Source organism: Anguilla anguilla, chromosome 3 (genome assembly GCF_013347855.1).
Source record: "Anguilla anguilla isolate fAngAng1 chromosome 3, fAngAng1.pri, whole genome shotgun sequence".
Taxonomy (NCBI): Eukaryota; Metazoa; Chordata; class Actinopteri; order Anguilliformes; family Anguillidae; genus Anguilla; species Anguilla anguilla.
This window is the reverse complement of record NC_049203.1, coordinates 40,152,755-40,174,927: the sequence shown is the minus strand read 5'-3', so window position 1 is coordinate 40,174,927 and position 22,173 is coordinate 40,152,755. Positions and strand designations below refer to the sequence as shown.

Below are 22,173 nucleotides of genomic sequence, written 5' to 3'. Positions count from 1 at the left end.
CCACGCTTCGCAACTCTCATGCCACCCGGGGGCCACCAGAACCAGGACATTTATTCAGAGACGTTTTTGGTGGCCCTCCATGAAACAAGAGATCTTGGACTTTGTGGCTGCCTGCTTGGTCTGTGCCCAGAACAAACCCTCTCACCACCCACCCTCAGGTCTGTTACAGCCCCTCCCCATCCCACACCGCCCCTGGTCTCACATAGCATTAGATTTCATCACAGGCTTACCCCCATCCAACACTTTCACCACTATCCTCACCATAGTTGATAGGTTCTCTAAAGCTGTTCACTTCGTTCCCCTCACCAAGCTTCCCTCTGCCAAAGAAACTGCCAACTTACTCATTCATCACGCTATTAGATTACACGGCATCCCCACTAATATAGTTTCCGATAGAGGCCCCCAGTTCACTGCACGTTTCTGGAAAGCTTTCTGCTCACTGTTGGGTTCCTCCATTAGCCTATCCTCAGGATTTCACCCCCAGACCAATGGCCAGACCGAGCGGGCCAATCAAGTGATCGAAACTGTCCTTAGATGCCTCTGCTCCAAGAACCCCACCTCATGGTCTTATCAACTACCCTGGGCAGAGTATGCCATTAACTCACACACCTCCGCTTCCAAACTTTCTCCGTTCGAGTGCTGCCTAGGGTACCAGCCGCCTCTATTCCCTAGTCAGGAGGAGGAGGTGGGGGTCCCCTCAGCTGAAGCCTTCATCCGGCGCTGCAGGAGAACATGGAAGACCGCTCGCCTCAACTTGCTTCGCGCCAGCGCCAGGATGAAGGTGACGGCCGATCGCCGCCGCTCTAAAGCCCCCTCCTACAGAGTTGGACAGCGTGTTTGGCTCACCACCAGAGACATTCCCCTACGTGTTGAGTCCCAGAAGTTAGCTCCTCGTTTTATTGGCCCCTTCCCTATTGTTAAAATCCTCAGCCCCACTGCTGTTATATTAAAGTTACCCTCCACCATGCGCAGAATTCACCCCACTTTTCATGTTTCCCGCTTAAAACCCGTTGTTACCCATCCCCTCTGCCCTGCCCCTGAGCCCCCCCCCTCCCCCCCGACTCATTGATGGTGGTGATGCCTACACCGTGAACAAACTGTTGGATGTTCGTCGTCGGGGTCGCGGCCTTCAGTACCTGGTGGACTGGGAAGGCTACGGCCCCGAGGAAAGAAGCTGGATCCCCTCTCGCTTCATTTTGGATAAGCAGATGGTTAAGGACTTTCATGTCAAACACCCTGTACCACCGGTGAAAACGCCAAGAGGCGTTTCCTAGGGGGGGGGGTACTGTTGTAGTCTGTATTTCCCGGTCACTTGTCTCCCCAGTACTGTCTCTGTCTGTGTTCTCTGAGCTGCTTCACTCCCCTGTACTTGTGTGATTTCACTATTCGGGTGGTTCCGGGTTTTCGTGGTTTCCCCCCTTCTTTCCAGTCTCGCTTTACTTTCTTCCTGCTGATTTCTAGTTTTACTAATTTCTACTAATCCCTACTAACTTATAGATTGTAAAGTACTAACCTCGCTAATATACTAACATGTGAATATTACTAATGGACTAACACACACTAGTTTTGGGTTTTTGATAGTTTAGATCACTATACTAATACATTAACCAGTCTCCCCTTTTCCATGCTGCGCTGTAGCTCCGCCCCTTTTCTTTCTAGCCTGCTCTAACGCTGAGTTCTGCAATTGCCTGCACCTGTCTCTTGCTCTAACTGCACCTCTCTCTCTCTGCACGTGTTTTACCCGCTAAACCCAGGCCGTCTGTTATCATTGTTGTCTATGTGATTCCAGTCCGCGTTTTGTCAGTCCCCTGTCATTTAATTAGTTATCCTAATGTTCTTCACCTGGATGTTGTTTGTTACTCCGCCCTCACTCACGTAACCCCTCCTTGATTGTTACCTTCCCCAGTGTATAAATGTCAGTCTTTTCCACCATGTCCCTGTCAGAACGTTGATCATATTCATTGTGCCGATTATTTGTAAGCCTTTGTTTATTGAGATTCTTGCGACACCCCTTTGCCCGACTTCGAGTTTGCCTGCCCCTTTTGGTTTTGTTTGATCTGGTTCGACCTTCGCTTTTCTTTGACTTCTCTTTTGCCTGCCCCTTTGTACCTTCGCTCTTTCTGATCTCCTGGTTTTTGACTTTTTGCCTGTCTTTTTACTTTTCTTTTGGAAACTCGATTCTGTACCGCACTCTCTCTGATCACCTGGCTACGAACTTCGCACTGATTAAAGACGACGTTTTCTTGGATTTCCCTGGTCTGCGTGTGGGTCCTTACACAGAACATCACAGGAAACATTTCTTAGGGATTTTGGTCCATGCTAACTCGACAGCATCACACGGTTCCTGTAGATTTTTCGGCCACACATTCATGCTGCGAACCTCATTCCACCTCATCATCCCAAAGGTGCTCTATTCGATTAAGATCTGGAGACTGTGCAGGCCATTGGAGTAAACTGAAGTCACTGTCATGCTCGTGGAACAAACTTGAAATGATGTGTGTTTTATGACATGGTGCATTATCCTTTTGAAAATTTCCATCCAGATTGTGGCTATAAAGGAATGCACATGGTCAACAACAATGCTTAGACATACTATGGCATTCAAATGAGGTTCAAATGGTATTAAGCGTCCTAATGTGTGACAATAAAAAATTCCCTACACCATCAGCCTGCACCATTGACACAAGGCAAGATGGATCTATAGATTCCTGCTGTTTATGCCAAAATCTGGCATTGCCATCTGCATGTCGCAGCAGAAATCAAGATTCGTCAGAACCAGGCAACGTCTTCAGTTATCCAGTTTTGGTGATAATATGCCCATTGTAGCCTCATCTTTCTGTTCTCAGCTAACAGGAGTGGAACCCGGCATGGTCTTCTGCTGCTGTAGGCCAGCCGCACCAAAGTTTGATGTATTGTGCTCCTAGAGATGCCCTTCTACACACCACTCTTGTAAACAGCTCTTATTCATGCATTTGTACCCTTTCTGTTAGCTTGAAAGAGTCTTCCCATTCTCCTCTGACTTCTCTCATCAACAAGGAGAAGAGCAGAACTGCTGCTCACTAGATGTTTTTAATTTATTACACTATTCTCTGTAAACTTCAGAGACTGTAGTATGTGAAAATCCCAGGAGGACGAGAGTAGAGGAATGACCAGTACTGTTGGAAATGGCAGTCCACTGCTGCTTGAAAGACTCCTGTAGGTTGTACTTGAAGATAAATTCCAAATACATAAGCACAATGGCTGAAGAAAATCACAGATGAAACATAAATTGCTGAATAAAATAAAACATATCCGTAGACAGTAAAATTACATATATTTTTCAAATCATTTCCCCCTTAATTTATCATGACAAATGCAAGTGTTTCACGTTCAATTTCTTAATTTGGAAAGTTGAGCCTCACGCTAAATAAATTATATCAAATGTGTGACAAGAAAGTTAACTTTTCAGAATTACAGCAAGCAAAGTTCACTGCTGAGTCTGACTGGCGTATAAGCAGGAAGTTTTGTCAAGAGCTGCTAAAACGGCGCATGCGTTCAATACTGGCCAAGCAAACCAGAGCCGCAAACGCTAGCCATAGGTGAAAATCTGTTTTGAAATAGAAAAATTCGCCAATTGGTCTCATCAGAAAGATTCAATTTAGTTTTACATAGTAAAATATAACTGAAACAAGGCGAGCGACAAAGATCGGATATTTTGTCTGTCCCTGGTGGAAGAGTGAGAGAGAAAGGTTCGTCGGTAAATGATTTTAGCTAGCTAGTTTTTCCCCAATGTTGGTTAGCATTCTGCTTAGATAGCTACACTAGCTAGCTACAGGAAGATGATTGTTGTTTGAGTATTCATTTTAAATATGCAACTAGCACAATGTTTAACGTTAAATTGCTTAATCTTGAACATTCTTTGACAGACATTAAACTTAAGTTGTTGATGGGCCTGTGCTTTGTTTCGGAATGAGCCTTGTTTTGGCCCGAAGAAACTGGCTAGCTGGCTAGCCAGCAAATTTAGGCCAAGGAGCTGAGTGATGCTTTCTGTCTGCCTCAGAATCTGGATGATCTAATTTACCAAAGAGCCAATGCTTCGACTACAATTTTAGGAGTTGTTCCACAACAGAGTGTTTTTGAATGTAGCTACCCAATTAGCTGCAAAGTAACAGAAATATTCCTCACAAGACAAACTAGCAGGCATATTTGTTTGCTACCGGCGAATCTGCCTGGTTTTGACATTAGTCCCAGTTGAATAAGTTTGGATAATGTAGTTAATCTTGGCTAAATAGCTATCGTAAATTAACATTTTTATTAGTCAGTGTTGCACTGCACTATAGCTGCATTGCCCGAGTTATTATAAGGGTGCTGACAAAAATAGGCGTTGAAAGATTATGCTTTGTTGGTTTCTAGGTTAACTAGATAGGATGGCTAGTTATCATGTGTTTCTTTTCGTGACACCGTTTTGTCGAACCCTGGCAAATCACTTCGTTTGCTGATTCTACTTAGCGAAGGTTAGCTTACCTTAAATCGATATCGTCTGGTTGTACACAAAGCGGTAGAGCTGTGTTAATGTCTTGCATCTGTTGGTCACAGCTTACTAGCACGTATGGTTAGAGTTTGGTAAGTTCAAAACATGGCAATATCACGTTTTCTTTTTGAAGAAACCCAGGTTATGTTTGCTATTTTCTGTACCTAATCAGCCAATCAACGTTGAGTTGCTAGCTAGCTAACAACCGTTTAGGCTGCTGTTTTTTTTATAGACGTGATGTGCGTTTGTAGAAATTATTATTAATTTATTTATTGGTGTTTGATAGGTACCTTGTTTAAAAAAAAACGCAAAGATGTGCAGATTGTTATCCTGGTGACCAGCTGGTCAAGCATGACCCAGTGTATGCCAGCGTGACCATCATATTTACCAACTTGAATAAGCTGGTTTTCCAGCGCATCTGATTCGTTATCATGTTGATCAGCATAAAACCAGTGTTGTCCAGCAACACACCAGCAATTGTAACATTTGCTGGTTTATGCAGTTTTTTCCAACAAGGTAGCAAGCCTGCAGTGATGTGTTTGATCACTAACACAATAATTTAGACTGCTGTCTAATTCTAACATAGTTGAAGTTACTTTAGCTATCTATTTGGAATTTAAATAACAAAGTAACTATCTAGATCTAGCTGGTTATCAGTTTAGAGGTTACCGAATCAAATCTAATCTTCTTTTGTGACTTATCTCACTTTTTTGCACATGACCAAAATCATTGCTGCAGTATTTCATTGTCCAGAAATACTGACACAATACCAAGCTGTGCTATTTGGTGATATGCCCAATGTTAGTTTTGGTCCACGAACGTAATTCATTTTAGCCATTTAAGATACGCTAAAATAATACAATAGAAGTCCGTGACATTTAAAAAAAAATGTCGATGATTGCTGATATGTGTGGCCAGGACAGTTGCTGTCCAACTGTACTGCATACCAAGAACATAAGTTGTGTATTAGCATAACATTACATATCTGAGTTTGTAGAAATTCATAAGGCTTAAATATAGTCTTTGCAGTTGCACTGTGAAAAGGCTTCCTTCCTTGTCATTTCATAGGCACAAGGTATTTGTAATCTGACTTTTCTTAAGTTTGTTGTTAACCAAGAGCTTTATTTCATCTTGCCTTCAGGATGGGTTTTGCAGAAAATGCTGTCAAACATGCAGTGATCTTCTGATCTGCAACTTCTGGTCACTTCTTAACATAATTCTCCAGCATACTCATGGTAAATTCATCAGCAGAAAGAAGATATATGCCATCATTAACACATATGGTAAGTGCAAAAAATGATTAAATTAGTTTATTTGGATCCCAGGCTAAAGAAAAGACCAGTAATTTTCTGTCTGTGTTTACATATTGTTGCCAGACATTCCTTGTATATAAAACCATAGGATTGTCCTAATACCAGTCAAGTCTCAAACATTTGTCTATCAGCTGTGACTGCTGCCTGGATGGTTTCAGCCAATCATAACAAATAAAGAGTGGCATTGCTGCTGATGCACATAGCAATTCAATTATTGAGTAGTGACTGGGAGCGAGTGATCAAAATCAATTCCAATTAGTTACATTATATTGAATATTCAGTGAGCTTCATAATGTTTGTGACAAAGACTTTTTTTCCTTTATTTGCCTCTATTCTACAATTTTGAGGTGATGTCACATGTGGTTGAAGTGCATATTCTCATCTTTTATTTAAGGTTATTTTTATGCATTCTGGTTTCACTATGTAGAAATTACGGTGCTTTTTATTCATTGCCCCCCATTTCAGGGCATTATAATTTAGGGGACATTCATTTTTTGCAAATGAAAGTCATGTTTAGTACTTTGTCACATATACTTTGCATGCAATGACTGCTTGAAGTCTGTGACCCATCACCATCTTCTCTGATGGTGCTCTGCCAGGCCTGCACTGCAGCCATCTTCAGCTCCTGCTTGCTTTGGGGCAAGTTTTCTCTTCAGCATATGAAATGCATTTTAAAATTGGATTCAGATCAGGTGAATGACGTGGGCAGTCAAGGATTTTTCTATGTTTATCTTTGAAAAACTCCTTTGTTGCTTTAGCAGTATGTTTGGAATCATTGTCTTGCTGTAGGATGAAGTGCTGACCAATGAGTTTGGAGGCATGTGGTTGAACTTGAGCAGATAAGATTCTTCTGTATACTACAGAATGAATTCTGCTGCTGCTATCAACATTTACGTCATCAATGAAGACAAATGAGCCAGTATTTGTGGCAGTTATGCATGCCCAAACCATAACATCCCCACTACCATGTTTCACAGATGAAGGGGGTGATTTGGATCTTGGGTAGTTCCTTTAGGCATCCACACTTTGGTCTTGCCATCACACTGATACAAGTGAATTTTGGTCTCATTTGTCCACAAGACCTTTTTGCCGGCTCTTTGGGGTACTTCTTGGCAAACTGCGACCCGGCCAGCCAGTTTTTGCGGCTAATTAGTGGTTTGCATCTTGCAGTGTAGCCTCTGTAGTTCTGTTTGTGAAGTCTTATGTGTATAGTTGTCACTGACACATGCACACCTGCTGCCTGAACAGTTTTTCTGATCTGTCGGATAGGTGTTTGGATATTTTATTCATTATGGCTAGACTTCTTCAGTCATCTGTAGAGGTCTTCCGTGGCCTTTTGAATGATATTCCAAGCAGTTGATTTAGGTAAGCTTATGGTTTGGCCTATGTCAGACAGTTTTTTTATTTATTTGTCAGCCTCATGGTGGCTTCCTTGTCTTCCATTGACACACCTCTGGTCCTCATGTTGGCAAACGCCAATAACAGACTCCAAAGGCAATCAAATGCCTAGAATCAAAGACTAGATAATAAAAGTGCTCTCATACCTGCACTGAAGGAGCAAGTTGACTAACACACCTATGATTATGGTGCCCTAAAATTGGAGACTATACAAAGTGCTCTCATTTCTACATGGTGAAACCTAAAAGTGTTCCTAAAATACTCTTTAAAGAAACCCAAGAACCTGCACTTTAACCACATGTGAATAGTTTGATTATAAATCTAAAATTGTGGAGCACAGAACAAAATCAAGAAAAATAATTCTGTTTTCTGCCTAAAGGCAAAGACGTTTTTCCGATTGACTGAATCCAGAGTTGGTTACATGATTTCCTTCATGCTGATGCCCTGCTACTGCCATTATTTCATTTTCATTAATATACATTGATACATAAATTTTCATTAATTTTTTTCATTGATTGAAATGGGAAAGGTTCTCAATCATTTACAGTTTTGGGGGAATTGTCCTGTTGTTCATTTTGTTGGGTCGAAGACTAAATCAACTTCATGATGTCGAGTCACTGTAAATAGATGCAATCTTATAAGTTATGGTGGATGAATCGCTCGCCTTTAAGCTTATCTTCAGAAGTTATCGCTTTGCTATTTACTATAAAACAATATTGTTATCATTTCCGTTTTAAAGATCTTGCTTACTTTGATCTTCTAAATTGACTGTTTCAAATGAATTGGTCTTTGATACCATTCTCCCCTTATCACTGTAGAATTGGGTGCAGGCAGGTATGTCACAGGGTCAAAGTTGGTTTGTCCAAATAGTTATTACACTGTACTGCTAGCATATGGTGTGTAGCACCTCATGACGGTGATAGCCGACATCTTCTCACTGTGGCTGTAGCCCACGTCTACCCGCTATCAGTATGGCTGCCAATTTGACACCTAATGTATGAGGGAAAAGTGTACGAACATTTTGTTCTCTGCCTTAGTCTACAGTGTCTTATGGTGTCTTAAATAATTTGATTAATTCCCCATGCTCCCACCTAATTTTTGTTGTAATACCAGGGCCTTACATGTGCACATCATGTTTATGAAATTACAAGCCATTATTTAGAGAATGTGAAAACCGAAAATTTAATTGCATAAGATGGTGCTGAACCATAACAGAGCAGTACCTCAATGATCATAATTTGTTTGTTCCCATCTTTTGTTCATTTTCTGTAAATTTACTAAATGTGTCTTGAAAATTCAAGACTAACTTCTGGTTCTGTTTTCGTTACACTCTTTGACATAGCATTGTTTCTGCTTGCCTGATAGACTCTTTTCCAGCATTCATTTCTCCTGCATCCAGTTCTGTCACAGTAGCACTTTGTGTTATAATGCTGTGAAATTGGCAGACACCATTTTTCAAAAAGAGTAGGCTAGATTTCTTTAGCTGTCTTGACGAGCATTATTTATGCTAACATTTTAACACTCAAGGGAAATCAACAATAATTGTAAGCAAGAAAGCGAACTGTCCACAATTACTGTGATGGCACTGAACCTTGTGATGCAGGTTCTCTGACGAAAATCAACTGTTGAAACTATACCCTGAATCTTTGTCTGATTTGATGTTGTTTTATGTGGTGGTGTAAACTTTCAAGCCGTCTTTATTTCTTTGACCGTGTGTTTGCCTCTTTCCCATGGAAGGTTAAGTGGTGAAATTTAAAGGGACATCGGCGCTTCTGCCTGAAGGCTAAGCTGGCGATGTCACGGGTCCCCACCCCCCCTCCGCCAGGGGAGATGTCCAGCGGACCTGTGGCTGAGAGCTGGTGCTACACACAGGTAGCACCCTCCTGTTCAATGGACATTTTTATTTGTTGTTTCATCGTATCTGTGCTGGGCAGCGATTGTTCATTATGTTGGTCACATTGTAATCGAAGCGCAAAGCTTGTTCATTTCAGCAACTATTGATGTTGATGCCTACAACTCCTGTTGAGTGCTACTTGCATTTAAGAATTATGACCCTGAGCATGTGACCAATGCCAGTTTTCAAGGAAAATTGCATCAGCCTCTGGACAGAACCTGTTTATCCATTCACTATGAGTGAAATTGAAATGAAAAAATGAAATGAAATTTTTTTTTTCTTTATCCGCTTTATTCCGCTAGGCCACTGTGAACGTAAAGTTGCTATGTAAATTATGGAACATGCGCAGAACGCTTAGGCCAATTGTAGTCCGATTGAAGCGTATACATGCTGTAGTAAATCGACCCCGAACCCCATTATCTAGGTATGTTAGTCCGACTTTGTACGATTTCAGTCGGACTACGATGTTTACATGATTTTTAAAAGTCCAGTTTTAGCCAGACAAATACAATAAATCAACTTTTTCCAAACATCATGTAAACCCTCTGAGTGTTGTCTTGTGTGTATGTTGCAGGATGACGGGTGGGTGTGGACTCTGTTTTCTGAGAAATGTTCTACAATAATTTCTGATATGAGCCAGAATGTTCAGTGCCGCTGTATATGAACGGAACATGACAGGCTGGTGTTATAGAGTCCTCAGGCAAATCCATGCCACTGTTTACAACCCTGAAGTGCTTTATTGCCCTTGCAACCGGACAGCCTGGAGGGCTTTATCCCATTTGTACCCCAGCTACTTGTAACAGAAATTATTCAGCACTCAAATACAATTTAAAAATAATTTCAGTGCTATGTTAACTTGTAACTTTCTGTTTTTGTTTGTATTGTTAAGTTGAAATAAAGCTTGAATGGGCTTGTATATTAAGTTTGAATGCTGATAAGGCCACTTTTACTGGAAGTAGTACTTCACAGCTGTACATTGTGATCCTAATCTCAAATGTGCTTCAAAATCCTTCCACCAGTGGAAGTTTCTTTATAGAATATGTCCGGGAAAAATGAGACAAGGGAATTTTGTGTGAGACGTTCTCAGAATGTCCCACCAGGAAGTGTACCATCTGGATTTTACCATGTTAGCCCCACGCAGCGTGTACAGTGTATTTCACCATGTCCATCCTTTTAGTCTTTATTAGATGAAGCTGTAGTTAATTGGTTCTGTGCACCCGTACATTGCCAGTTATCCTAGTCACAGTGGCTATTTATATATGCCTCTTCTGAATGAGCATGTTGTTCAGTTAGCTTTTCAGGCTTTAGCTGTATAACAGCTTATGTCATGAATGTTTTTTTAAATTAATTAATGAAAAACATTTTTTTGTTTATTGCTTGTATTTTAGGTTAAAGTAGTGAAGTTCTCCTACATGTGGACCATAAATAACTTTAGTTTTTGCCGGGAGGAGATGGGGGAGGTGTTGAAGAGTTCCACCTTCTCATCCGGACCCAATGACAAGATGAAATGGTGAGAAAGTATTACATTTATTTGTGAGATGTTTTTATCCAAAAACCGGTGCCTCACCAGAGATGGTAATGTTTCAGTCTGGGGTATCACGTTTGTATCTTTTTCATCTGTCTCAGTAAATGGGAGTTAAGCAGACCGAAAAATGCTAGTAGTGGCCATAATTGTCCAATTCAGTCATGTTTTTTAATATACAGAAATTAAATTAAAAAATTTAACCTAATGGTAGTTCCATCTGATGTTTGAAAGTCAATGAAAAGAGCAACTGTAATATGTGAGTTTGTGGAAGAACATTTGTGAGCTTGCTATGTTAATAGATGTGTTCAATAAGGTTTTTCCACTAAAGGTCTCAGGTGATTCATAAGCTCCTTTGTGTGTCTGTTAGGTGCCTCCGTGTTAACCCAAAGGGACTGGATGACGAAAGCAAAGATTACCTTTCATTGTATTTACTTCTGGTTAGTTGTCCAAAAAGTGAAGTCAGAGCAAAGTTCAAGTTTTCCTTGCTCAACGCAAAAAGAGAAGAAACTAAAGCTATGGGTAAGGAGTACCACACTTTTTTTGTCTTGTATTTGGATGCTGCTTGGCACTGCTTGTCTTGAACTTGACTGAATATCAAACACAATTTATTAGCTAATAACAATGTAGAATGAATTTTGCCACTTTACCAACCCTCCATGCACCAATAATGATGACAGATACAGTTTTGCAGTGCTCTCTTTCAGCCCATGGACAGTTTTGGACTGTTTGAGGTGTGATTAATGCCTTTGTTTCCCACCTACAATAGAAAGCCAGAGAGCATATCGATTTGTCCAAGGGAAGGACTGGGGCTTCAAAAAATTTATTCGAAGAGATTTTTTGCTTGACGAGGCAAATGGACTTCTACCAGAGGACAAGCTCACGCTGTTCTGTGAGGTAATTTGGATTTTTTTAGCTCTGGAGTTCACTCATCTGACGAGGTGGACTTTTTTAGCGTTTGATATTTCATGGAAGAGTGAACAGTATTAAAATAGTGATGTTCTCCGAGATGATTTACATGTTCAGGAGTCAGTATTTTAGTAGCGTTTTATTTGACACTTTATGCTTGGAGCACCCTTGAGGCCTTGTCTAAATGCACTTCATAGTGCCTCATGACATGTCGAAAGCAATCAAAAATGGTAATTAAAAACTTCGACCGTCACGCAATTGCTACGTGCATATTTATATCATGGCATGATGTACATGATAGGCATGATGACCAAACCCTGAGATTTTGTAAATTCTGCACCCCCACCACGTAACTTGGTAGGAGAGAATTTTGAGGTAGGAAGCAAACAAGTTGATAGTTGTGCAGCAGATCCCCAAGGTAGTGAGGGTAGACCTCAAAAGCAACTGTGTCAAAAGCTGGAGAGAGTTTAAAGTGGATTAGAATGGAGAGAGAAGCTGATTTTATAGAGTAGAGGTCCTCCCTGACTGCAAGGATGGGCAGCTCTGAGTGTTCAATGCTGAAACCAGACTGGCGAGGGTCTAGGAGGTCATTTTCAGAGAGGAAAGGAGAGTTGTTTAAAACCGCACGTTCAGTACTCTTGGAGTGAAAGGGAAGAAGAGAGACAGGACGGTGGTTCAGGTTGGCAGCGGGGTCAGGAGTGGGTTTCTCGAGCGGGGAGGGTGACGTGACCTTGTTTGAAGACTGCGGGGACTCATCCAGTAGACAGGAATGAGTTCAGCAGAGAGGGGATGAATAGGAAGATGCCAGGAGAGATAGACTGAAGAATGGGTGTAGGGATGGGATCCTGGGTGCAGGTACTTGGACGATAAGATAGCAGAATTTGAGCGCGGTCAGTGAGTGCGTGAGGCAAAAAGGCAGAGAAGGGGTGTAGGGGTAATGATTTGGCAGAGAAGGAGGGTTGTCTGGGGAGAGGATTATTTCGTGTTTGGAGACTGCACCATCTGAAATGAGTTGCGGATGTCAGCAACCTTCATGTCAGAGTTTACAATATGATCTGTAGTGTGGGTTAAAGGGTTGGTTGGGAGGTGGTGTGGGTGGGGGGGGTGGGTGGAAGGTTAAATAAGGAGTACGATTTGAACGGCTAAGCGGCTAAGTTCTCATTTCTAACATGGTGAAAGTCTACCGTTGCAGCTGTGTCAGGATGAAAATGACCCCCCAGTGCATAGACATGCTCATATTACTTAACTGATTTCTTAGCTAATAAGTTAGGTAATGGCATATACTGTAGGCTGTGTTGTTCATGTTACAGCTATATGTTGCCGCCTTCAGGAATATAGCAGTCTTTTGTTGGGGGCTTTACGGTACTACATTCTATTTTATGCCTTTACTTACCTTTTTTGCGGCACATCAAGAGGCCTACTTTACAAAGTGGGGAACTTGCTACTATTTTGTTAAATGAATAGCCTACCATTTGCATTATAGAATATGATTTACACCATTGAATAGATCAATATGTTCTTTTTATTGTAAGAGCTTGTTAGCGGCTACACGTGTTGTCAGAAAGACAAAAAAAAACATGCGTTTGTTTATTGCAAAATTAAGCATTAATGAGCAGCATTAACGAGCAATATTTTTTGTCACCATCACAGTGGCAGTTCAGCCAGCCTGTAATAAAAATGTCAGCGGTCCCTCCTCTCCCCTCCTCAACAGATTTTTCAGTCCGTGAATCCATGTTTATATAATCTTTGTTTCTTGCCATTATGGCCTTAATGCACAGTGCAAATCCTGTTTTAATAATTGTTTGAGCATGTCATAATAAAACCTCTCTGATTTATAAAATTCATTGTGGTAGGCCTATTTTGATTCATACTTTTTTATAGGCCATAGATTTTATGCTGATCGGTTAATCAGTATTAATCAATGAATGGTGCTGGCGATCGGTTAAAAGAATTTCAAGAAATTTCATCTCTGGTTAAAAACATGTAGTTCAGGAAGCTTCTAAATTCTGGCACTTAAATTCGTTTTTTTTCGATGTCATGTACGAGAGCTATGAAAGTGCCTGTAATGCAATGAGAGCTATGAAAGATGTTGAAAAGGCTTGCCCTAGAGAGTGTCACTTTAAAAATACATCTTAAAGTCACTTAGGGAGATCAGGTTAAGTAACGCATCCACAGAATTTGCTACAAACACAATTATCTGAATATGAGGGAAAAGATTATTAACATTTTCAGGGAAATGAGCAATTAAAGTAGATTAGCTATAAATTGAAGATGGAATTGCTTTCCTCGTTAAGTAAAGCTGTCCCAGGGAAGTTAATTAATTTGAACTTCAACTGGCTGCATTGTAGAAATTGCAGGTTACTGTTTGTGGTTGCTGCTTTTCTCCTGTGTCGTTTTTGCTTGAACACCCCGTTTTATGCCTTGGACGGCTGGTCCTGTTTGACGCAACATAAACATCCGTCATGTTATTTAATTGTACATGACAGTATAGTGAGGAGCTAGTGTAATTTTCATCTTATTACTGAAGGAAAGTAGATTCTGGAGTGGAAACATTTCCCAATTTGAACTATATTTACACTTTATTGAAGTCATTAGACTTCAGCCTATTGGTGTTTGAGCTGCCAATGTGTCTGCACTGTTTGATATGTTAGTGATACCCTGCTGTCATGACAGACACGTTTATTAATTATGCCTGTCATTGTATTTCTCTTCTTGTCACTGAAGTAATACTTCTCCCTGAATGTCATGCCTCAGTGGCATTTAAATGGTAGTTATCAAGCATTTGTTAGGAAGAGACAATTCGATGAAAGGTTCTTATTTGTAGTTTACCAAGGAAATGTGCTGTAACATAAGTTAACATGAAGCACAAACTGGAATGTCGTTGGCTGCGTAATTTACAGTCTCTTCCCGCACCGTTCTAGGTGAGCGTGGTCCAAGATTCTGTGAACATCTCCGGCCAGTCCAACATGAACATGCTGAAGGTTCCGGAATGCCAGCTGTCTGACGACCTGGGGAACCTGTGGGAGTGCTCCAGGTTCACAGACTGCAGCCTCTACGTACGGGGGCAGGAGTTCAAAGCCCACAAATCCATATTAGCAGGTAAAGACCCCCCCCCCCCCCGCCCCCCCCCTCCCAATTCCCTACAGTGCTAATCCATCCCTGCCGTGCTGACGGGCAGGATAAGGGATATGCGGGTGCTCTGTGCCCTCTCTCTCTCTCCACACCGGCCGTGTCAGCACTGCTGCGTGATTAAAAGAGCCGCGGTGCAGAAACTGTCACTTAGCAGCCTGCCACCGAGGCTCGGATAAGGGCAACCTCGGGAACCATCGGTGGGGAACGCTTTTTTTATATTTATAGCTGTGGTTTGATGGGTAGTTTTTCTGTCATGGGCAATTCTAGGATATTCTTAAAATGTGGGGTTGAGAAAGAATAAAGATTGTGGTTCAGCTAAAGCACTAACTCATTAACTGACGGTTCTGGCAGCGTCCAGAAATCCCACAGGGCCAAACTGTTGGTAGCACTTGCCTCATTGTGCAGTATGGGCTCCTCTGGTATGAACTGATGTTTATGACAGAGATTACAGCTGTGGAGGAGGCCTACATGCATACATATGCATTCCAAAAGGGGAATGTGGGGAAAAAGATTCAAAAGTAATTTTTTTGGGGATATCAGTATTGTCCTTTGCAGTTCATTCACATTGGCATTCTCATTTTTTTCCTATAATTTGATATATTTCAATGAGAAAAAACTTTGTTTGTGTTGGTTTTTGTAAGCCACTGAAATGTTTCTCTTTGATTCACAGCCAGATCTCCAGTTTTTAATGCCATGTTTGAACATGAAATGGAAGAAAGTAAGAAGGTAAGTTTTTTTGAGCAGGGGGTCTACCTGTAAATGTTTTTTTTGGCTGAGGATTAATGTGGTTCACAAAAAAGAAAAGGAACTGATCTGATTAGCTGAGTTATCTTGTCGTGACATCCTTTGATCAATCATAATGTGTGGTCTCTTTCTTAATGCACTTAATGTTATGTTATGTAATGCAATTAATGCATTTGTGAGCTTCGTGAGTGTCAGGACCTTAGCTGCAGTAGCGTTCACACTGATTGTCAAAATCTAAGCCTTCTTTAAGTAGCCTATATATTTTCAAATGCAGAGTTAGGAAACTAACTAGATGCTTCAATGCTGTGTAATTTCATTTGAATTCACAGGTTAGGTTCAGTTTCATTGAACATTACTGTTTTTAGAATCCAAAATGAATGCAAATAAATGCTTGCTAGAAAAATATAAAGGTTGTCTGGTGATCTTTCAGTGTAAACATTGTCAATGGCGGAAGGTGTGTATCATGGCTATTTTAAGTTATTTGCATACTGTTCAAGGACTGTGGGGCATGGTTAGTGCCCTCATATGCTTTTGATAATGTTGGTTTTATTTGCACAGCCACTTCTGTATGGCAAATAGCTCCGCTAGTCACAAAACCAGTAGCATTACACAAAAATGGCGGAATGTGCAACAGAACTGATAGCATTGTACAACCCTAGTGGCTGAGCTAGTAACAAAACAGTAGCATTGTCAAATGCATTTGTAGTCATTTTGTCAGTAACCACCTCAGTAACTGACGGATGGCAAATCACTTTACCCTGCTACATATTTTAATGTAGATTCCAATGCAGGGAGTGCAGTTAACTCAGTGGTTGTATTATGCGGGTTTCTGAGTTTTTTTATGCCGAAATAGAGGCAAAATGCACTGCGTTTAAAGATTACCACGGACGATGACCCAGACTTGAACCAAAACAAAATAATTACTCTTGTTTGTGTGAGACAGTCCCCTTTCAGTGTCTGAAGTTTGTGTTGTTTATTGATTAGGGCTGGGACCTCTTAACAAGCTATCGATAAAGGCTGACACCGATAAGCAAGATAACTTATAGTTTTTACATGCATAAATAAACATTCTGCACACCAGTCACTTATGCAAACACTTAGCATCGGTTTCTGATGGCCAGTAAGACATTTCAAAATGGGACATACAATAATTCTGTGTTTCCCTTTGCTTTCTTTTAAAATGTGTTTTTTAAAGGCACACGTTCTGAAAAAGAGGCAAGATTTGGCACAGCTGCGCCAGTAAAGTATGGAATTTAGTTTTAGAAATCATTTTGATGTAATCAAATGGCTGTCTGTTTTACATCCTCATTTTCTGTTTTGAGAATGACACTGTGCTCTTTTTTCTAATACAGCTCAAAAACTAAAGAATAAAGATTGAAGTTTGATGTCATTTTAATTTCAAGCGGTATACATGACAGACTTCCCCAGGGTAACTTTTAGAGAGTGTTATGTTATGGCAGATCTTTACACACCATTACATTAGATGACAGGCCTTACAGTGTACTGGGTAAATTCTATGGCTTATGTTAGATGACAGTCTTTACAAGGTAACCTTTACAGGGTAGTATGTTAGATTACCGACCTTACAGGTTAACTTTAAGAGGGTATTATATTAGATGACAAGACTTACTGGGTATCCTTATCAGGGTATTATTTTAGAGGACAGGCCCTAAAGGTTAGCCTTTACAGGCTATTATGTTAGATGACATGTCTTCACAGGGTAACGTTTACAACATATAATGTTACTTGACAGTTTTTTTTTTTTCAGGCTTATACCGATTACAGAATAAAATGGCAAAATAGTCAACTGGCAATGACTTCCTTTTTCTCCAGGAGTCGATGTTAATTTACTTTCACATAATTTAATATTCCCATAATACATTTCTCCCTGTTTAATGACTTACCAGTTGTTCAGACATATAACGCTTGTCATTTCGTCCTGCAGAACCGTGTAGACATAAGTGACGTTGACCCTGAGGTTTTTAAAGAGATGATGGGCTTCATTTACACGGGGAAGGCACCAAACCTGGAGAAAATGGCTGACAACTTACTGGCAGCTGCAGACAAAGTGAGTGGCATAAAATGAGACTTTGACGTGGGAGGCCATTTCAGACAGCTGGAGTAGAACCATTTTAATATGGCATTTCAGACGTGCGTAGGAATTCAGCATGCCGTACCTTTAACAATAGAAAGGCCAGTGTATCCAGGAAACTTCCACCCTTTTCTAAACCATGACAGACTTGATGTTGTCATCATAAAACCTTTAGATTTTGATCTTCACAGTCCGCAGAGTTGGTAACTTTCTTGATTTTCTAATACAGAGGAGAGGGGACGTGTCTAAGCTGACCTGTGTGCGTGTGTTTGTTTATTCGTGTGTGTGTGTGTGTGTGTGTGTGTACGCGTGTCCCCATAGTATGCTTTGGAGCGTTTAAAGGTCATGTGTGAAGAAGCCCTGTGCAGCAACCTCTCAGTGGAGAATGTTGCCGACATACTCATCCTCGCAGACCTGCACAGTGCCGAGCAGCTCAAAGCACAAGCCATAGATTTTATCAACAGGCAAGTATCACTTCAGAACTCCTCGAAGAATGACCGTCTGTTTGGTTCAGCAGTGTAAAGGTTACGTTCTTCTATCATCCTGCCATAGGTGCAGCGTACTGAGGCAACTGGGCTGCAAAGATGGGAAGAACTGGAACAGCAAGTAAGTGATTGATAGATCAGCGAGACCAAAATATGCACCAGAGTGCAGTGATTTAGGTACAAATGGATGGTATGGCTGTGCATCTCTGCATTAGTGGCATTAGTTAACCCTGGAGCGTACGGTCACATGGGTGTTACAGTGCTAGAGTGGCCCCTGAAGCGTACAGTCACACCAGTGTGATTAGAACACGATTTACGAATGATGCAACAATCAGCGTTTGGATTAAACCTCACTCTTTATAGGACTAAACAACTTATTTTCCAGAAAAACATTACACCCAAAAGACTTTACAACGCTGGTCTTTATGTCCTCAATGTGAGCATTTATTTGTTTACGCAGGCATTCACACTTGCTCAGAACAAGCAACAGTTTAGAGTCAGAAAAAGTATACTAGGCTGCACAGTTAGGTAAGGTTAGACTAACTAACTAGTTAGGCTAACTAAGCTGTCAGAACGATCTAACTACAGGCTGACAGAAAGCAAAATATTAACAGTCTAATAGCGATTATAATTTACAGTGTGTCACATCACTGGTAAACCCACCAGTGATCAAAATAATTGACTAAACAGAAGTTTAAAATAATCCAACAGCAGTGCCTTACTATCCAGTTTTTCTGCATTCAACCAAAGATAATGGTGATCAAGACGCTTCACTTGCTCCCAACATATCCCCTGTCAATTCCCTATCAAGTCTGGGAAGACTGTGCAAAACAAGTGAGGGATCTTAGTCATGTTATCATCTTTGGTTTGACTAGATGTTATGTGGCTGTGCCGATGTTATTAGCTTTATTTTAGCATATTATGCTCGATGCAACCTTCAAAAAATACCTTACAAACATCATGGGTGTCTATTTCAATGTTTGCTGGAATCGGAATAGACAGTTTTTAACAAGTATTTGAAAACAAGCGAATAATATTGCAAATAAAGACATTTTCTCCATAAGAAATATTTGCTGGCATAGATTTTTTTATTGATACAAATGACATAGACAGTGCAGGTAGCTAGCAAAAGAGTCAGACGATCCCCTCATGCCTGACGAACACCATGAGCCATGTAGTGTTCTATATTTACCTGGTAATTGGAGTGGTAATTGTAGTATTATACCAGATAGTTGCTCACATTATCCCACCATTCGGGTCATTCTGTGTTCACGTATCCAGCATCCATTTTACCATCCCTGTCTGGACTTTATTTATCCGGTTTTCATTCTCTTCTCTCCTTTTTTTTATTTAAATGTAGGGTATGTCCTTATCGTTTGTGAATTCATTGAAGTCCTGTGTTCTTGCAGCCATGCGACAGACATTATGGAGACCGCGGGCTGGAAGTCCATGATCCAGTCCCACCCCCACTTGGTGGCGGAGGCCTTCCGCGCGCTGGCGTCCGCACAGTGCCCGCCCTTCGGCCTGGCCAGAAAGCGCCTAAAACAGTCCTGACTGCCCGGCGCTTTTTAAAAGACTTTCACAGGAAAACCCAGGTGTTTCGGAGAGCGCGGTGGTACCCCGCCCACACCAGCCAGTGGGGAGCGACGTCGTAAGAATGCGGGGGATGGGTAACACGCAACGCTCTCCTCCTCCACTGACCCCCAAGAGTTTTTTGTTTTTTTGTTCTTTGGTTTTCAAGCTTTATTTGCGATGTTTTCCGTCATTTCAAATGGCCTTAAAACTATCCGCCATGGCTTCAGAGTTTATATTGTTACTCCTGTATTTAACTGTGTGCCTGCTTTTGTAAGAGGCCAGGCCTTCTCCAGATTGCACTAGTTCCCATAAAATGCAGTAGTTTTACAATGGAGCTCTGAGAGGAATGTGTCATTAAGGGTTTACTGGGAAAACATTGCTTATCCTTAGTGTTTAGCCTCTTTTGTGACTAGACATTGGGAAAAAGTGTGAACATTTTGTGAGCAGGGCCAAGTCACTCACACTTTTTAAAAGACCTATTTAATATGCCCCATATTGATGGCACCATTTTCATATTTAAAAAAACTCGCATTCGCCGTCTCCGAAAAGACAGGTTTCAAAGTTAGTCGGCCCTGTTTGATGAAATGCTTTTCAAACCGTTATGTACATTATGAGAAACTGTGTAAGTCTGGACGCAACACAAAAGGAAGAGAATAGAGCGTGTCTGTTTTCTGCACCTCCTGTAATACTGGGTAAATATGAAGATTTGTTTACCATAGTCTTGTTTACACATTTTTGTCACACACTCATTCACTTTATTTTGAACTTGTATAGATTTGAGTAATTTTGAAATGATTTCTCCCTGTTCTGCTTAATGGCAAAGAACTATGTTCTATGGTTAACGAAAGGAAATGTATATTATTTTTGTTTTGAAATGAAAAAGAATAGGGCGGAACACAATGCATGGTTTTGTGGGGAAAAAAAAGTTCAGGTGCATTTCTGATCATATTTTTTGTGTCTCTTCAATGATACACGTGTATAAATGCAGGAAGTCAATTAAGAAATGGGGTATAACTTGAGTCCATGTATAGATAATATCCACAGACAGGAGTAAAACATGTGCAAGGTGCTGAGCATCTTTGTTATATGATGTATGTAAAACAGAATGGAGTTTTAGCTGCAAAGATGTAATTTAATAGTGGTCCAAATTGCTGTCATTTGAGCTGCTGTGGTATCACTGTAGCCTTAATCTACACATTTGGTCATATTACATTGCATTTTTGTATTTTTCTTAAGTGTCAACATTTGTTACATGGATTTCTTTTTCTTCTGTGGTTCTGTTTTTTTTTTTGACTCCTAAAATTATTTATGCCACAGATACATGAACTTGTTACATAGTGGATACTCCAGTGATTGGCACCATTTTGTTTACACGTTAAGTTTTTCCTTATCTGGACTATTTAAAATGTGCTCAGTGAACACCTCTTTGTTTATTTGCTTACTGTCATTGTCATGTCATTCATTTGTATTTGACATGTTTCTTTTCCCCAGTGAAGTAACAGTGTTGGCCAAATCTGTACCAAAGCTAAAAATCCTTCCTACAAAAGAGATGCTGCTGCAGCTTGGCATGTTGGCTTGTCATCATTGGATTAACATGTCTTGCATCATCTGTGAACATGCCCCTCCCACTTTCCTTTTGCACCTCAGTGAGCTATGCGAAAGGGTGCACTTCAGCACATTTTCTACTTTCTACCTGGGAATGCAGTGACACTCTCTACCTGGGCATTACTCTGTTATCAGTTTGCGAGTGGCTCTGATGCATCGTTTGCTAATGAGATGCTCGTATGGCCTTGTTCCAGTACTCCGGGTCCACACTCGATTGACAATCGATGCCTTCTTTTGCAAACGTTCTAGAAATCCTCCAGTTCCAGCCAGTTTTATTGAAGCTGTGCTTCAGTAATTTCATCGAGTCCAGGGAGTGGTTGTGTTGAGCGAGAAAACTAGCTTTGCGCATCAGTTTTCACTGAAGGCAAGGAAAGTTTGAAGTAATTTTATAAGAAGTCCGAAGCACAAAACAGCCATGTATGATGTTTGCACATTTCAATACATTGACATTTGAACATGGAGTTGATCTCTTGTCATGCAGCCATCTGTGTCCCCCTGCATACACACATTAATATTTCAACTTCAAAATGACCGTCAGCGCACAAGAGTAAATGTACCAAAAATGTCTGAGACACTGTGCTATGATGACATATAAAATGTAGTCCAATGGATTTTGATGCGTCTGTGATACTGTACTGCTTTTCTAAGCTGTCTGTTATCATTTACAGTAAATTACAGTTGATTTGCTGTCAGGAAATTTATGTATTGATATTTTGTATGTCATGTTAGCTGTAAAGACAAACCTTAAAATGTATTCCTTATAAAATGCATAAAGTTTGTGTTAGCCTTTATTTTGCAGTGATAGAACGTGATAGACTGAAGAAGAGTGTGCCAAGCAACTTCTTGATACTGTTTGTGTATCCCAAGTACTATACATTTGAATCCATTGAGTGAGCAAGCAAGCCCCTAAATACAGAGAACCAATGGCCAAGTTTGGATAGGGGAAATGAACTTAAATTTTGAGCAGGATGAACAATGCACAGTCATTGTGCAA

The 22,173-nt window shown here is 40.7% G+C and overlaps 1 protein-coding gene across 2 annotated transcripts; it reads left to right on the top strand.

Annotated features, from left to right (window-relative positions):
- Positions 1-3,517: 3,517 nt before the first annotated feature.
- LOC118223546 (speckle-type POZ protein-like A) lies at positions 3,518-21,958 on the top strand. Of its 2 annotated transcripts, none has more exons than XM_035410234.1 (12): positions 3,518-3,728; positions 5,652-5,793; positions 8,959-9,093; positions 10,504-10,625; positions 11,008-11,159; positions 11,407-11,534; positions 14,468-14,645; positions 15,349-15,404; positions 17,368-17,490; positions 17,836-17,978; positions 18,067-18,120; positions 19,409-21,958. In XM_035410234.1, the coding sequence occupies exons 3-12, from the start codon at positions 9,016-9,018 to the stop codon at positions 19,551-19,553; spliced, it is 1,179 nt and encodes a 392-aa protein (XP_035266125.1). In that variant the 5' UTR covers positions 3,518-3,728; positions 5,652-5,793; positions 8,959-9,015; the 3' UTR covers positions 19,554-21,958. The 2 variants fall into 2 exon arrangements, with proteins under 2 accessions (XP_035266125.1, XP_035266126.1); XM_035410235.1 differs by having other exon boundaries at positions 3,518-3,736.
- Positions 21,959-22,173: the final 215 nt, after the last annotated feature.

What these genes read in the sequence shown, in the direction of transcription:
- LOC118223546 (XM_035410234.1), top strand. Translation starts at nt 9,016, where the DNA reads ATGTCACGGGTCCCCACCCCCCCTCCGCCAGGGGAGATGTCCAGCGGA. An exon ending in AGAAGAAACTAAAGCTATGG is followed by an intron (nt 11,160 to 11,406) that starts GTAAGGAGTACC and finishes CACCTACAATAG; the next exon opens with AAAGCCAGAGAGCATATCGA. An exon ending in TACTGGCAGCTGCAGACAAA is followed by an intron (nt 17,491 to 17,835) that starts GTGAGTGGCATA and finishes GTGTCCCCATAG; the next exon opens with TATGCTTTGGAGCGTTTAAA.